The sequence below is a fragment of the Carassius gibelio genome, chromosome B21 (assembly GCF_023724105.1).
Source record: "Carassius gibelio isolate Cgi1373 ecotype wild population from Czech Republic chromosome B21, carGib1.2-hapl.c, whole genome shotgun sequence".
Taxonomy (NCBI): Eukaryota; Metazoa; Chordata; class Actinopteri; order Cypriniformes; family Cyprinidae; genus Carassius; species Carassius gibelio.
In genome coordinates this window covers 17,852,752-17,868,079 of record NC_068416.1, presented here as the reverse complement: position 1 = coordinate 17,868,079, position 15,328 = coordinate 17,852,752, and the positions used below count along the sequence as shown (strand labels likewise).

General features: G+C 38.8%; 1 protein-coding gene across 5 annotated transcripts in view; it reads right to left on the bottom strand.

The window, feature by feature from the left end:
- The window catches only part of LOC127986644 (ankyrin-1), a 74,232-nt gene that overhangs the window by 24,902 nt on the left and 34,002 nt on the right, over positions 1–15,328 (bottom strand). For all 5 annotated transcript variants that reach the window (XM_052588961.1, XM_052588958.1, XM_052588960.1 and 2 more), the window contains exons 2-22: positions 14,892–14,993; positions 9,718–9,816; positions 7,242–7,340; positions 7,050–7,148; positions 6,790–6,975; positions 6,473–6,571; positions 6,288–6,386; positions 5,418–5,516; positions 5,107–5,304; positions 4,859–4,957; positions 3,903–4,001; positions 3,654–3,752; positions 3,373–3,570; positions 3,019–3,117; positions 2,813–2,911; positions 2,477–2,674; positions 2,205–2,303; positions 1,355–1,453; positions 1,141–1,239; positions 256–348; positions 14–86 (exon numbers count right to left, since the gene is read on the bottom strand). In XM_052588961.1, coding sequence (XP_052444921.1) covers positions 14–86; positions 256–348; positions 1,141–1,239; positions 1,355–1,453; positions 2,205–2,303; positions 2,477–2,674; positions 2,813–2,911; positions 3,019–3,117; positions 3,373–3,570; positions 3,654–3,752; positions 3,903–4,001; positions 4,859–4,957; positions 5,107–5,304; positions 5,418–5,516; positions 6,288–6,386; positions 6,473–6,571; positions 6,790–6,975; positions 7,050–7,148; positions 7,242–7,340; positions 9,718–9,816; positions 14,892–14,993 — 2,434 coding nt within the window. The remainder of the gene's footprint in view (positions 1–13; positions 87–255; positions 349–1,140; positions 1,240–1,354; positions 1,454–2,204; positions 2,304–2,476; positions 2,675–2,812; positions 2,912–3,018; positions 3,118–3,372; positions 3,571–3,653; positions 3,753–3,902; positions 4,002–4,858; positions 4,958–5,106; positions 5,305–5,417; positions 5,517–6,287; positions 6,387–6,472; positions 6,572–6,789; positions 6,976–7,049; positions 7,149–7,241; positions 7,341–9,717; positions 9,817–14,891; positions 14,994–15,328) is intronic.

The window sequence follows — 15,328 nt, the reverse complement described above, 5'->3', positions numbered from 1 at the left end:
CACCCGTACGCACCTTCATCTTCCGACACGTCCAGTATTTCATCCACCGTCTCCGGGAAACTCATGCGATGCTTCTCGGTGGTGATCTGAGGGATAGAGAGGGAATATATGCACAATTCGGGATGGCGAATCTTGCACTAATCAAAGATTACAACCAGATTAACCAGAGATGAAAGATGATGGAATAAAAAGCCTTGAAGATTGAAATCACTAATTCAGACCAGAAAGTGTTAATGAGATGCAAACGGCTCTCACCATAGACACAGATTCCTCAGTCACCAGTTTCAGCACATCAATGACAGAGATGTAGCCAAGCCGCTTAGCGATACCTAGAGGTGATGTCCCATTCTGCCACAGATAACACGTTACTAAATCTCACATCTGTGTCTTACAATAAAATATTGTATCTGTCTGTCTGTAATGATTATTACATATTAGATATAATATAACATCTTACGTTTAAAGGTACAGGTTGTAGGACCTGCCACTAGAGGGCGTACTATCAAAACAATAACAATCGCGTGGTTTGATGACGCTAAGAAGGAGCATGGAATGATGGGATTTGTTGTCTTCTACACAACTGCTGACGGTCATCAATCAGACAGAAAGATAAATCATGGATTTAACGCGAGTTCAAAGGTTTGCGCGAGTAGATTACATACAAAGTCAATGAAAAGACGCGATCAGACTATGGATCAGACACATCCTCGCGCGGGTCTAGAGACGCGATGCTCTGCGTTTGGTGTGTATGCCCCATAATACTAATCTTGTTGATTGTTATAATAGCATACGTTTTCTGTAAAAGATACGAATCAAAAACACATGCGAGATCGGCATCTCTTTCTAGTTGAAGTTTGTTGCAAAGCTACTTCTGCATTATTACGTCAGTAAAGTTGGTAGCAAAGGGTATCTAACGTCATTGACAGGCGAGTGCTCTTCCCCGTGTCACTGTTTAGAATGGGAATTTTCTCATGATTACATGATAACACTAGCCTAGTGCTTTTTGGGTATTTTACTGCAAATATCTTACAAATTGTACCTTTAACTCAGATGACTGGCAGCATGACAGCAAAAATATATACTATTTTTTCATGAGAAAATTTGTATTTGAAGTATGGAGGAAGCGAGTTCTCTGCTCACAGTGGTGATTTCATTGGGCAGGGCTCCATGTTTTAGCAGCAGGGTGACAATGTCTGTATGACCTTGCTGGGCTGCTTGATGTAAAGGAGTGTATCCCAACTGGAAAAGAAAGATAAGGGAAAATGAGATTGCAGAAATGCATACTGACACAGAAAAGTGTGCAAAAAAAAGGCCTGTGCAGAGTGTATAGTACATCCAGAGTTGTCGGACTCACTCTTGTCTTGCTGTTAACATGTGCTTGCTGCTGGAGTAAGAACTTGACCATCTTTATGTTGCCATAATGACATGCCACATGTAAGGGTGTGTAGCCCATCTAACAGAGATAGAGAGATTTAAAAGGGTGAGAAGGAAAATAAGAAGCAAATGACTAAACGAGTAGGTTCCAGAGCATATAGAAAATCAATGCCAGTTAATATTAAAAAGCGTTTAAAAACCAAAACATTTTAATGGGGAGAAGAATGAATTTTGAAAAAGATCACTGCTGAATTTCAGCACATTTCATTAAGGCCCCACAGTAGTGGTGTTTGCTAAAGCAAGCATTATTAGTATTATTGCTGGGAAGGTTAGGGTTTTTTTCAGACACACAAAGCCTTGAAAGCTTTCTTTGAAGGAGGGATCTGAGCCATGTTTTGGTATCAGCATATCCAAAAGAACTGAGAAAGTTTATTTGTCTTGCCCTTTATCAATCACTCAGAGCATGTATGCAACTGCACATAAACACCCTAAGCAACACTAAACACCTTAAAGAGGACATTGGAGGCAAAATCAATTTTGCATGTAAATGTGTCCTAGCAGTATGTGGACACAACCACCCTACAATGATAAAAATGTATTAACTCCTTTTTTAACACCTTAATAATTGCACCAAGAACTACCCAAACATAGCATAGTGTTGACAAGTTTTGTAGTGGCTAACCTCATTCATAATTTCTTCAGTAAATGTAAATCTAGCACTGTTTGTCAAGCACAGACTACATTGCACAAGGCTCTGAGGTCTAAATTCTAGGACATTCAACAGATGGCCCTGCTGAGTCCGTGCGTCTTTGCGCATTGAAATGTCTTACCCTTGAGGCTGCATAGACTGAAGCACCCTGCTTCACCAGCATGTCTGCAATGCCCACATGCCCTTCCTGAGCAACCAGGTGCAGAGGTGTCAGCCCATTCTGTACAATCACACACACACACACATACAGACAAAGGATATCAGAGGAATATTAAATGCATCCTTTCCATTTCTTATGCGATGTTCTTGCAACATATCTCAGTCTTTTTTAGTTTTCTATTTGTTCGCTCTCTGACCAAATAGCAATTAATCAAAGCTTAAAGACTGTATCACCTTGTTGCCCAGGTTAACATTGGCCTGTTTGGAGATGAGAAGTGCCACCATATCAGGTTGCCCCTCCTGTGATGCCAGGTGAAGCGGTGTGATGCCCTGTAGTGATTCTGAGTTGGCATTAGCGCCATACTGCAGCAGACTGCTTGCCACCTCTAGTTGGTTCTGCTTGGCTGCGATGTGCAAGGCTGTGTAGCCGTTCTGTCAAATGGAAAAAAGATAAAAGTGACTGTTTTTCTTGGGCAGCTTTTGAAAGCATGAAATAGACTGCAACCCTTAATGTCACAGCTCAGAATAGTCACTTGCCAAGATCTTGTAATGTGTATATGTGTATCTTACTCTTGCCGTGCTGTGCGGAGAGCCGCCCTTGCTGACCAGCAGCTTGACTACATCAAGGTTGTTGTGATGGACGGCCACGTGCAAAGGGGTCAAGCCATTCTGAGAGAGGAGAGAGGAGACACATGGCCTCAGTCAGCCACCGCTGACCGTCATCTGATATTAGCAGACGAGAACTGAGATATCAGATGTTTGTCTTGATGAATTACCTTTCCGGCTGCATTGGGATTGGCCCCTCTTTCCAAAAGCAGCTCCGCCACATCCACTTTCCCGTATTTACATGCTACATGTAGAGGAGTAAATCCTTTCTGTAAGAAAACACAGATATTCTCATTGAGAATGCAGATGAAGATGTGAATATTTTGTTTTTTATGTAAATGAGCATTTGTTAAGCTCCGCCCACATCAGTTACGGTTGCTAACAGGCTTTACAGAATGTCGCATTTTTTTAATAATTTCTATAAAACTCACAGAATTCCAATGGATGGCAACAGACGCTAAGGTATGATTGGTCCGAAGCATTTTAAGGCGGGGCTTAGCAAAGGTTTAGCTAGAGAAAAAAACCTTGGTCATTTTGGTTTGTTGGGCATTCCCGTCGAGCAGGATGCGTGTGGTTTGGGCGTGTCCCTCGCGGGCGGCGATGTGCAAAGGAGTGTGACCTGACGTGGTGGCCGAATCTGGATTGGCCTTATGTTCCAAGAGCAGCTTCACCAACTCCTTATGTCCCATTCGAGCCGCACAATGCAAAGGGGTTTGATCATCCTGTGAAGCGAAAGAGAGACATGTGCGATTTTTTAAACAAAAGCAGATAAATGGAGATGAATCAGCTTGTATGATCAGCGTACCTTCGCTTTGGCATCCACCTGCGCATTGTTTTGTAGCAGGAACTGAGCCACCTCACAGTGTCCCGCTCTGGCGGCCATGTGTAAAGGGGTCTCCACTTTCTACAACAGCACAATGAAATACAGAAAACTGTGATCGTTGCCATAATCGTTTCTAAAGACATTAGCCCATTTGTAAGGCAGAAGAGCTGTTGCTTTGGGATTCGATTGTTGGGCATCTCTGAGGTTCCGAATAGATTACGCAGTTCTTACCACATTAGATGCGTTGGGTGAAGCTCCTCTCTGAAGCAGACTCTTCACTATATTGAGATGCCCCATGAACGCAGCCACATGAAGAGGGGTCAGGCCCGACTAAAAGACAAGAACATGCAATTTCACACTTTCAGGGTTCTGTCTTTCATCAACGGATCAACAAAAATATAAACATAACATTACTATAATATAAAAATTATGTAAAAAATGAATGGTATTATTAATGTTGCATACATCACCAGTCAAAAGTTGGTTGTCGGTACGATTTATAAATTAAAAACGGAACCAAAGCACACACATCAATGGCAAAAAATAATTCAAAATTGGGTGCTTGACAAAGTAAAAACAATTAAAAACAAGCAAAAAAATGACTTGTTTGGAGCCTATGGCGTGCCGACTTTTGTTTGTTTTTTGTTTTTAAAAGCTACTGAAAAATATCTATTAAGCTCACCAAGGCTATATTTATTTGATCAAAAATACAGTAACAACCATAATATTGCGAAATAATTATACCTATAAAAATTATTTTTTTTCCTGTGATGGCAAAGCTGAATTTTCTAGTCTTTCGTGTCACATAATCTTACAGAAATCATTCTGATTCAATATGCAGATTTGGAAGTATTTCCTATTACTATCAATCCTGCATTTTTGTGGAAACGGTGGAAAATAAAAAGAAAGTTCAAAGAACAGCATTTATGAAATATAAAGCTTTTGTAACCAATCTTTTACTGTCATTTTTTATCATTTTAATGCATCCTTGCTGAATAAAAGTACTAATTTCTTGAACAAATCATACTGACCCAAACTTCTGAAGGGAAGTGTAATATTCTTGTCTTGTGAACATGTCACTGTTAATTCCTACACAAGTCTTTCTTTTTTCTACAAAGGTTAAGGCATAGATGGTGCAAAGTGAACAGAGGTTATCCATCAAAGTGACAGCCGGAGAGTAATCTGACCTCAGTCACAGCCTCCAGAGAAGCGGAGTGCTTCAGCAGAAGGTCCATGGACCGCATGTGGTTCTTCTTGCAGGCAATGTGCAATGGAGTGAATCCATTCTGAAAAACAGTCCAAAAAATCAACTGATATACATACTATGTTCAGCTGTACACTATTAAATGTAGGATATCAAATTAAGAAAATGGAATAGAACATTTTGCTTGTTTTATGGATGTAATCAATATTCATTGAAAACAGATGCACTAACCAGAGCACGGGCATTAGCTTTTGCCCCCTTGTCCAACAGCACCTTTGCCATGCGGTGGTGCCCACAGTGGGCTGCAACATGCAGCGGGGTCAGGTGGTCCAGGGTGATGTCATCGATCTCTGCATTGTACTGCAGCAGCTGCCTCACGCAGTCCATGTGATCACCCTGCGCTGCCATGTGGATGGGAGACAAGCCATTCTGCAAGGAACACATTACTATCAATTGATCAGCATGATTAGCTTAGATTATGGCATCAATAAAGCTAAAAATCCATTACTGTATGTCCCATCTTAGTAATAGAGTTTGGTCACCTTGGTCTTTGCCTGAATGGGAGCACCCTGGTCTAGCAGGATCTCCACCACACGTACATGACCATTCCTGGCTGCACAATGCAGCGGCGTCAGCTCATCCTGTAGACAGCAGAAAGAATAAGCAATTTTGTAAATCCTCTGTATGAAGGATTTATCAGCCATGTTTCAGTGCATCCTACATGAGCTGCATTTTCTGTCCTTATTTCTGTATGCATTAAAGCATGCCATTAAAACAGAAAGTTGTCACAAAGAGAAAATACCTGTTTTTCCCAAGAGGAAGTAAAATAGGTCATTCTCCACAAGCTAGACTTAAATAAGTCAGATTCAGCAGTTTCAGCAGTGAGATTTTTCATCTCAGCCAGTTAATAATGTCACTGTGATATGTGACTACAGTTGGATAGATACTGTCAATTCATTCTGTTTAGATTATGTTGTAATTTACTTTTTGGTTTGAATAATTTTTAACAGATGTAACTTTGTAATGTTTTATTTCTCCATGCAATGAATGTGTAAGTGACTAAAATGTATAATACACACACACACACCCACACACACACACATAATATATTACATATATTTCTTAAAGATATACATGTATATGTGTATATTTATACACATTTCTGTTATGTAAACACAAACTTTTATTTTGAATGCAACAGCACTTAATTTTATGCAAAATATTTATCAAATCATTTTATTTATTTAGTTTTTTTAGTTTTTCATCCAATATAAATATTTTATTTCAGCTTTATTTCAACTCATGTAAATACTTTTTATTAGTTTCAGTTTATGTTAACGATAACAACACTGCAACTGAGATGATAAAATTGATTATGAACATTTTTAGCACATCCCTAATGGATACTGCACCTTTGTCTTGGCATCTATCTGAGCTCCTCTGTCCAACAGAAGTCGCACCATAATCACATTTCCCCTTCTGGAAGCGATATGTAATGGCGTAATGCCATTCTTCAAGAGAAAAGGAGAGAAAGTGAGAAGTTCATGTAATCTTTCGCATTGTAGTAGGAAGCATTTAACGTGAGAGCTGCACTGACCTTCGGTGTGAAGTTCACATTGGCTCCTCTGTTTAACAAAAGCTGTGCAACGCTGAGATTCTCATAATGGGCTGCGATGTGGAGAGGAGTAAAGCCAGTCTAAGGGAAAAGAGTGTAGCATTTCATTGATTCAGTGTATGTACAAAACAGGAACACCTACGCTGATGGATCTTTAAACAAAGTCAGTTCTGTTTATCTTGTCACATAGTCATCACTGCAATTACGAGCCAAGAGCGGTTACACTGAGCTCAGTGAGTCATGATGCATAATCTCACTCATGGTGAGATAAAACCTTTCAGATGTGCACAAACACATACTTTGCTGAGGACGTCTGGGTTTGGGTCGTTCTGCAGCAGTACGGCAGCAGTGCGCGTGTCGTCATTGCGGGCCGCGATGTGCAGGGCCGGCAGCCGCACTTTGCCTTTGGTGCCATAGTTTATCAGGAGAGCCACCACGTTCTCATGACCCTGCTGAAGAGCTACCGCCAACGGAGTAAAGCCATCCTGGAGGGTGAAACCAAGAGTTACAGGGTCACTTGTTTGATTTCTGCTGAGTTTGATTTCATCGTGTCACTCACCTCAGTTGGAAGGCTCTGATTGGCTCCATGTTCAAGTAGATATTTCACCACTTCCAAGTGGTTCTCCTGTGCTGCCATGTACAGGGGACTGAAACCTTTCTGTAAAATACAAAATGACACGAAAGAATAACTGAAACTTCCTATCAACATGTTTCTAGGTTTGTTGATTCATGTTTTGAGGCTCAGACTAACCTGAGACTGGGCATTGACGTTGGCACCATAATTGATCAGTTCAGCAACCACTTTCTCTTGACCGGCCAGAGCAGCAATATGAAGGGCGGTATTCCCTTTCTGCACAATGAATAGTCATGTAAATATAATACAGAGAGAGATCCGACAATATATGTTAAATATGTTTATACCACATACAGTATTTTGAAGAATGTCATTTGATTTTATTTCTTTTATTTTTGCTTGTTTTAAGGGCTATGCAATTGCAAATGGGAATAGTGAAATGAGAATGTAAGTTTTTTAATGCATGAAACTGTGATTTTGTTTATTTATTTAAACTATACATATTGATATGTCCCACTTTTTTATTTGGTGGCCTTAACTACTTACATTTCAAGTAATCATTTGATACAATGCACTTATTGTGTGCATACATGTATTTTCATTGTACTTAAACTTAAAAAAATACCTGCATGTAATTACATCTATAATTAATTTCTGTAATACAATTTATAGTTACACTTCTGACCCATCCCTTATACCTTAAACCGACCCATACCACCAAACCTGTACCTAATCTTACCTGTATCTTGTATCTTGGCTGTGTTCAACCAAGTCTCTACATTTCACACACACAACAACCTCCTTGACAGCAACCAATCTGAAGATCAAAGAGTGCAGCAACCAATCTGGCTTCAGAAGTGGACATTCAACTGAGACGGCCTTGCTCTCAGTTGTTGAAGCTCTAAGATTGGCAAGAGCAGAATCCAAATCTTCAGTACTTATCCTGCTTGATCTGTCCGCTGCTTTTGACATGGTTAACCACCAGATCCTCCTATCAACCCTACTGGCAAAAGGCATCTCAGGAACCACACTTCAATGGTTTCAGTCTTACCTATTAGATAGGTCCTTCAAAGTATCTTGTAGAGGTGAGGTGTCCAAGTCACAACATCTAACTACTGGGGTACCTCAGGGCTCAGTTCTTGGACCACTTCTCTTCTCTGTCTACATGGCATCATTAGGTTCTGTCATCCAGAAACATGGATTTTCATACCACTGCTATGCTGATGACACTCAACTCTACCTCTCAATCCATCCTGATGATCCGACGGTAGTTATTCGCATCTCAGCTTGTCTAACAGACATTTCTTCCTGGATGATGGACCATCACCTTCAACTAACCTTGCAAAGACATAACTGCTTATGATTCAAGCAAACCCATCGTTTCATCACAATTTCACCTTCAAGTTAGGCACATCAACCATAACTCCTTCAAAAACAGCTAGAAGCCTTGAAGTTATGATTGATGATCAGCTGACTTTCTCAGACCACATTGCTAAAACTGTCCGATCCTGCAGATTTGCTTTATTCAACATCAAGAAGATCAAGCCCTTTCTTTCGGAACATGCTGCACAACTCCTTGTTCAAGCTCTTGTTCTGTCCAGGCTGGACTATTGCAATGCCCTCTTGGCAGGTCTTCCAGCCAATTCTATCAAACCTTTACAATTCATTCAGAACATGGCAGCAAGATTAATTTTTAATGAGCCAAAAAGAATACACGTCACACCTCTGTTTATCAATTTGCACTGGCTTCCAATAGCTGCTCGCATAAAATTCAAGGCATTGATGTTTGCCTACAAAACTACCACTGGCTCTGCACCCATTTACCTAAATTCGTTACTTCAGACTTATGTGCTTATGTTCTGCAAGTGAACGTCGCTTGATTGTGCCATCCCAAAGAAGCACAAAGTCACTTTTACGGACTTTTAAATTAAATGTTCCCTCCTGGTGGAATGACCTCCACAACTCAATCCGGGTAGCTGAGTCCTTAGCCATCTTCAAGAATCAGCTTAAAACACATCTCTTCCATCTTTATTTGACCCTCTAACTTTAACACTCACTATTCTAATTCTATTCTTTAAAAAAACTCTAACCACCTTTCTAATGTTTTTTGTATTCTATTTTCTTTTCATTTATTATGCAATTGTATGTGTGTGTGTGTGTGTGTATGTGTAAAGATCTCTTAACACTGGCTTGCTCTATTCTTTTTTTATTCTATCTGTTTTCTTTTTATTTATTATATTATTTAAAATCCCATGCTACGTGTACTGTGTTAACCTAACTGAGACTTGTTATAGCACTTATATATCATTGCTCTTTTTGTTGTTTTTGATTGCTTCCACTGCCCTCATCTGTAAGTCGCTTTGGATAAAAGCGTCTGCTAAATGAATAAACGTAAATGTAATGTAAATGTAAATGTATCCCACCTCAATAGCAGCAAAAGTGTATTGCAATACAATATGAACACAATAGGTACAGTACACTGCATTTATTTTTGATGAAAGTTCATAATAGTTAAGGCAACCTAATATAAAGTGGGACAATATACTTTCATTTAGAATTCTGTAACATTTTGATTGATTCCTGCAACAAAGCAAGAGTACACATTTTTTTATGATTGGAATTTAGTCGGACTGACTAAAGGAAATAGATTTACCTTTGTAGTAGTCTCCAAGTCAATTCCATTGTGCAGCAGCTCCAGAACCATCTTAACATGGCCTTCTTTGGAAGCCAAGTGCAACCCGTTAAGCCCATTCTGCGAACACAAGAGAAAATATGAGGTGCTGAAAAACCCGGTCTCAAAAAGAAACCCCACTCTGACACTCTGATCTCAAGTCTATCTCTTTATCTCTCCCCGTCTACCTGTCAAATGACTCACTGAGAGGAGGGTAGCCTAAAAATACCACAAGGATGCACTGAGACATCTACAGAACTGTGGAGCTCTCATTAAACAGGGTGTGGAAATCGAGCGGCGGAGGAAACAGACAAAAAGCCAGGAGAGGTAAAGGCCAATAGGAGAAGGGCACACGTTACAGTGAGTGTTTCTGTAGGGAAGCTGGGTGTGTAGTCTGGAGCGGCCATAGGGGGGCTCTTCTCTGCTAGTCTGACTGGAATCCCCTTCATACTGCAGTGTCACTCATCTCTAATGAGCTCCTACTGCAGCTGCACAGTGCATGCGCAGAGGAGAAGAAGACACAACAGAGATGGAGGGCTGCTTGCAGACAGTGGGGAGGAGCCCTGATGAAAACAGCCACACGTGCCCGCTTGGCAATAACATTTTCTGAATGTGCTTTATAATATCTTGGGAAAAAACGCACAGTATTGAAACCCATGCAAAGGACTATGGGTTTTATATCATGGATCAGCAAAACACTGGTTCTATATATTTATTACGATCTTAGGGTCAGTAAAGAAATTAATATTTTTGTTTAGCAAGGTTACATTAAATTGATCAAATATGAAAGTTAATATTTTTTTATAGTTATATTAGTTATATATAATATTTTTTATATTTTATAGACATCACCAAAGACTGAGTTTCCTCCTCTGTGTTGCTTTGCCAGGCCTTTACTGCAGCTGACTTCAGTTCTTGTTTGTTTGTGGGTCTTTCTTCCTTTAGTTTGGTCTTCAGCAAGTGAAATGCATGCTCATTTGGGCTGAGTTTAGGAGATTGACTTGGCCATTGGAGAATATTCCATTATTTAACCTTCAAAAACTCCTGAGTTGCTTTTGCTGTGTTTGGGGTCATCATCCATTTATACTATAAAGTGCGGCCCAATCAACTTCGCTCCATTTGACTGAATCAGGGCAGAGTGTATATCACTTCAGAAGTCTTCCGGCTGCTTCTGTCTTTTGTCACATCATCACAAAACAGCAGAAGCCCAGCGCCACTGGAAGCTATGCATTCTCATGCCATCACACTGCTCCACCATGTTTCACAGATTATGCTGTATGCTTAAGATCATGAGCAGTTCCAAGCCATCTCCATACTTTTTTGTTCCTGTCATTCCGCTACAGGTTGATCTTAATTTCAGCCATCCAAAGAATGCTTTTCCAGAAGTGGTCTGGCTTTTTAAGATATTGTTTGGCAAAGCCTAATCAGCCCTTGTTTGCGCCTTGTGGTAAACCCTCTGTATTTGTTCTCATGAAGTCTTTTCTTGATTGTAGACTTTGACAGTGACACCCCTACCTTCTGGAGAGTGTTCTTCACTTGGCTGGATGTTGTGAAAGTTTCTTTTTTTATATACCAGGAAAAGATTCTCCAATCATCCACCACTGTTGTCCTCCATGGATGGCCAGGCCTTTTTATGTTGCTGAGCTCACCAGTGTGTTCTTTTTTATCGGAGTGTACCAAACTGTTGATTTGGCCACTCCTGATGTTCCTGCTGTCTCTCTGATGATTGTTTTGTTTCTGAAGCCTAACAATTGTCTGGTTCACTTATATGGAGAGATCCTTTGACTGCATGATGTGGGTTCACAGCAAAAACTTCTAAATGCAAATGGCACAATTGATGTAGAAATAACATAGGAGTTCATCTGTCCATGAAATGGCTTTTGAGTTACCGGTCCAATTACTCATGGTCCCTTGAAAATGGGGGAGGTACATATTCATTGTATAACTGTAACTTGAAAATGCTTTGGTCAACAGCTAAAATTATATATATAACAATTGTGCCTCTGTCCAAATATATATGGACCTAACTATATATATATAAATATATAAATACACACACACATACATATATATATATATATATATATATATATATATATATATATATATACACACATAAAGTTGTGCTCATAAGTTTACACGCCCCTTGCAGAATGTGCAAAATGTTCATGATTGAAACAAAATATTTTTCTTTTTTATTTAGTACTGTCCTGAATAAGTTATTTCACATAACAGATGTTTACATATACTTAAAGCTCAAATATGCAGAAGATGCTGGAAAGTCAAAGAATGTGCAGGAGCTGGATGATTTTTCTGAAGAACAGCAGGCAGTTGAACTGCTCAGGACCAAGTGAGTCATGGAAAAACTATCACAAAATATAAAAACAGTCATGGATCATCCAGGAAATTTCACATAGTATTAACATTCAATGTTATGTAAACTTTTGAATCGGTAAATTTGATAAATTCAGTTATTATTTTGTTTTGTGGAGTATAAGTCAACATCTGTTATGTGAAATGGCTTAATTAGGACAGTACTACATAAACAATGAAATGAATTATTAAAATAAATAATTTTAAAATACATTTTAAATAAATTTGTAATAATTAAAAAAAGAATCAGTTTTTACTGTATTTTGGATCAAATACATGCAGCATTGGTAAATAACCAATTAAAATAAAAATTGTAAAAATTCTTACCTACCTTAAACTTTTTAACAGTAGAGCTTATATTTCAGACAAAAAAGGTGAAAACCAATATAACTTTCTTTCCATGAAAGACAAAAGAGGCCATTCTAAAGAAATTCTGATCATGAAAAGCTTTCAAAAATCATTGCAATTTATATTCATTTGATAGACACTATTATCCAAATCCACTTACAGTGCATTAAATACATTCTTTGTATTTTCTTTTTTTTTTACACAAAAGCATCATAAAAGTGGTCCACACGATTCATATTCTAGAATGAATGTCAAGATTGTCAGTGAATAATGAATTAATTTTCACTGTTCACTGTGCTTTAGTTCTTGCACATCCTTTTGCAAATGGCTTTTATCCATATTAACATTTGTATCTGATTCATGGGTTATTTTTAGCTATATCATCATTAGATCTTAACAGATGAAAAGGCTCTTCAACATTAGCAGTATTTACAGCCGTTAGGTAGTCACCTGTAAAATAAAGGCAAAATACACTCTAGGACAAGATCATCAATAGTCTAAAAATCTTATTAACAATTACCTGCTTAGAGTTGAGGTAAATATTAAGCACATGCTACGAGCTTTAAACTACGGTTTTGCGGATTCTCTGATTTTCTCTAGACCCAAATCACCCAAGCTGAAGGCTTAATCTGTCTCACTGTCCAAACCGGTCTAAGCTCCTCACACAATGTGTTGCGGCGCTGTAATATCAGCATCACACATGAGAAAAATAACTTCAGTTTATCCAAACACGTAACTATAAAAAACCTTTAAGACGTATGGAAATGTAGTCTAGGTTGCATATCGGAGACCCTGGCAGGTTCCCAATGGAATCCTGTCTGTGAATGATGTTATAAGGTGATGTAGTAGTCGATGTGAGTGTGTGTGTGTGTGTGTGTGTGTGCTGCGAGCATACAGAGTGGGCGTTCATTTTCAGAGCTTTTCAATGCGGGAAGTCAGCCAGCCGCTCTGGTCCATTCACTAACCCGACTCTGAGAACCAGACATAGCTCTTTAGCAAATATCACAATATGCTATTTAAAGGGACACTCCACTTAAAAAAAAATAGGCTCATTTTAAAAATAGTGCCTAGCAACTCTGCAACTACACAAACTAGCTGGGGACTATTTTCAGACACTGCATAATAACACTGCGCCTGCTGCATCTATGGTATGGCAGCAAAGTTCCTTGATTATTACGCCAGAATAAGTGCATAGTTCCTAGCCATATCGGCTTAGAAAATCACAAATTTTCATTTTCAATGGTCTTAGTACTGTATATGATGAAACTACAGAAGAGTCAAGTTTTAAATAAGAAAAATATAGAGACTCTTTGGCCATTTTTGAGTGATATGCTAATGGTCTAATCAGATTCAATGATGTATGCTTAGCTACAGCTAAAAGTGCTAACGCCAGACCCGGAGATCAGCTGAATGGATTTCTAAAATGGTAAAACACAACTGTTTAACTCTAGGGGAGTTGGAAAATGATCTATTTTCTAAAAAAGTGGAGTGTTCCTTTAAAGAAAGTAACACAGACTGTTATGATGCAAGTGGGTGCAAAAGCATGACCGGTGAGGGGGTTAGAGGAGGAAGACGTGCTGGCGTGATTAATTACGGCAATTTTCTGATTAGGGCATTGAACACAGTTCTGCATTGACACTGTAAACACAGCTGTACTGTCCAACCACAAGAACATAGGGGGGTTAATACAGACACTAGCACAGGCAAACAAACACACACAAAGATGTGGATCCTAATCTGCAAGATGATGAATTTATAGCTCTAAATAGCAATTTCTGAATTTAGGCCATACTATTAATGGGCTTCAAAGTTACTTTGGGATTTCAAGGCATGGATGTGAGACTGGCATTGCCATGCAGCTGTTAAAGTGCTCAGAGTAATTTAACCCTTCTCTTGTATTCAAAAACTGGGTATAACTTCTGTGTTAGGGGTCAAATAGGGGACCCACAATTGCATTTTGCTTTAAATCCACACTTTGATTAATGTAAGAAATAGAACCTCTATAGTAGCTTGCCAGATACTTAAAAATATCTAAAATACCTTAAGAGTTTTAATTATTTCCATTATTGATGTGTTATTCTATTGTGCTAGGGGTTAATTTGACCTACATATATTACATTTTTTAAGTGCACAATTCCTGCATAGACACACACACAAACAAAATCATGACTACTTATAACTGTGCAAATTGTGTAAAAATAGTAGTTAACATTTAGAATTTCAGTGCTAGAACAGTACAGTAAGATTAACTCAAAAGAGAAACAGTGAAATTTCCTTTCAGAAGATGAGTCTCAATACTGTGTCTGAAAATTCTCACATATTTAATATTTTACATTTGTGGTATGATTCATATCTGTATCATTTTAAACATACTACTCACACAAACAAATATACTTACATGCTTGATGACATTGCAGAATGGATTTCTGTCTCACCTGATTGGCTGTGTTGATGTTTATTCCGTTTTTGATATGGTCCAGAGCCTTTTCCAGATTACCTGAGCGAGCAGCACGGAGGAAACTGGTTGACGTATCTGCCTGTAATAGATAGAGAGAATAGGAAATGAAAACTAAATCCAAATCTTAATGGACAAATGGGTTGTTAAATTACAGTTTGTTTGTTTTTTGCACAAGGCCTTTTGGATGTTTAGCACTTAATAAAACATCAGTGATACAGGCTTACAGCTCTAATTATGAATTCAATCTGTGTTGTGCACGCCCAGAGATAAGATGAGAAGATCTGGTTTCAGCCGGCTCAGGGGCCAAATAACAACAACCCATCAGTTACTGAATCCGTTTTTCTCTCATTTTCAAAAAGTTATGGAATGTGAGGTTATATACAGGGCTGGTTTTTCCCCTAAAGACAAATCTGC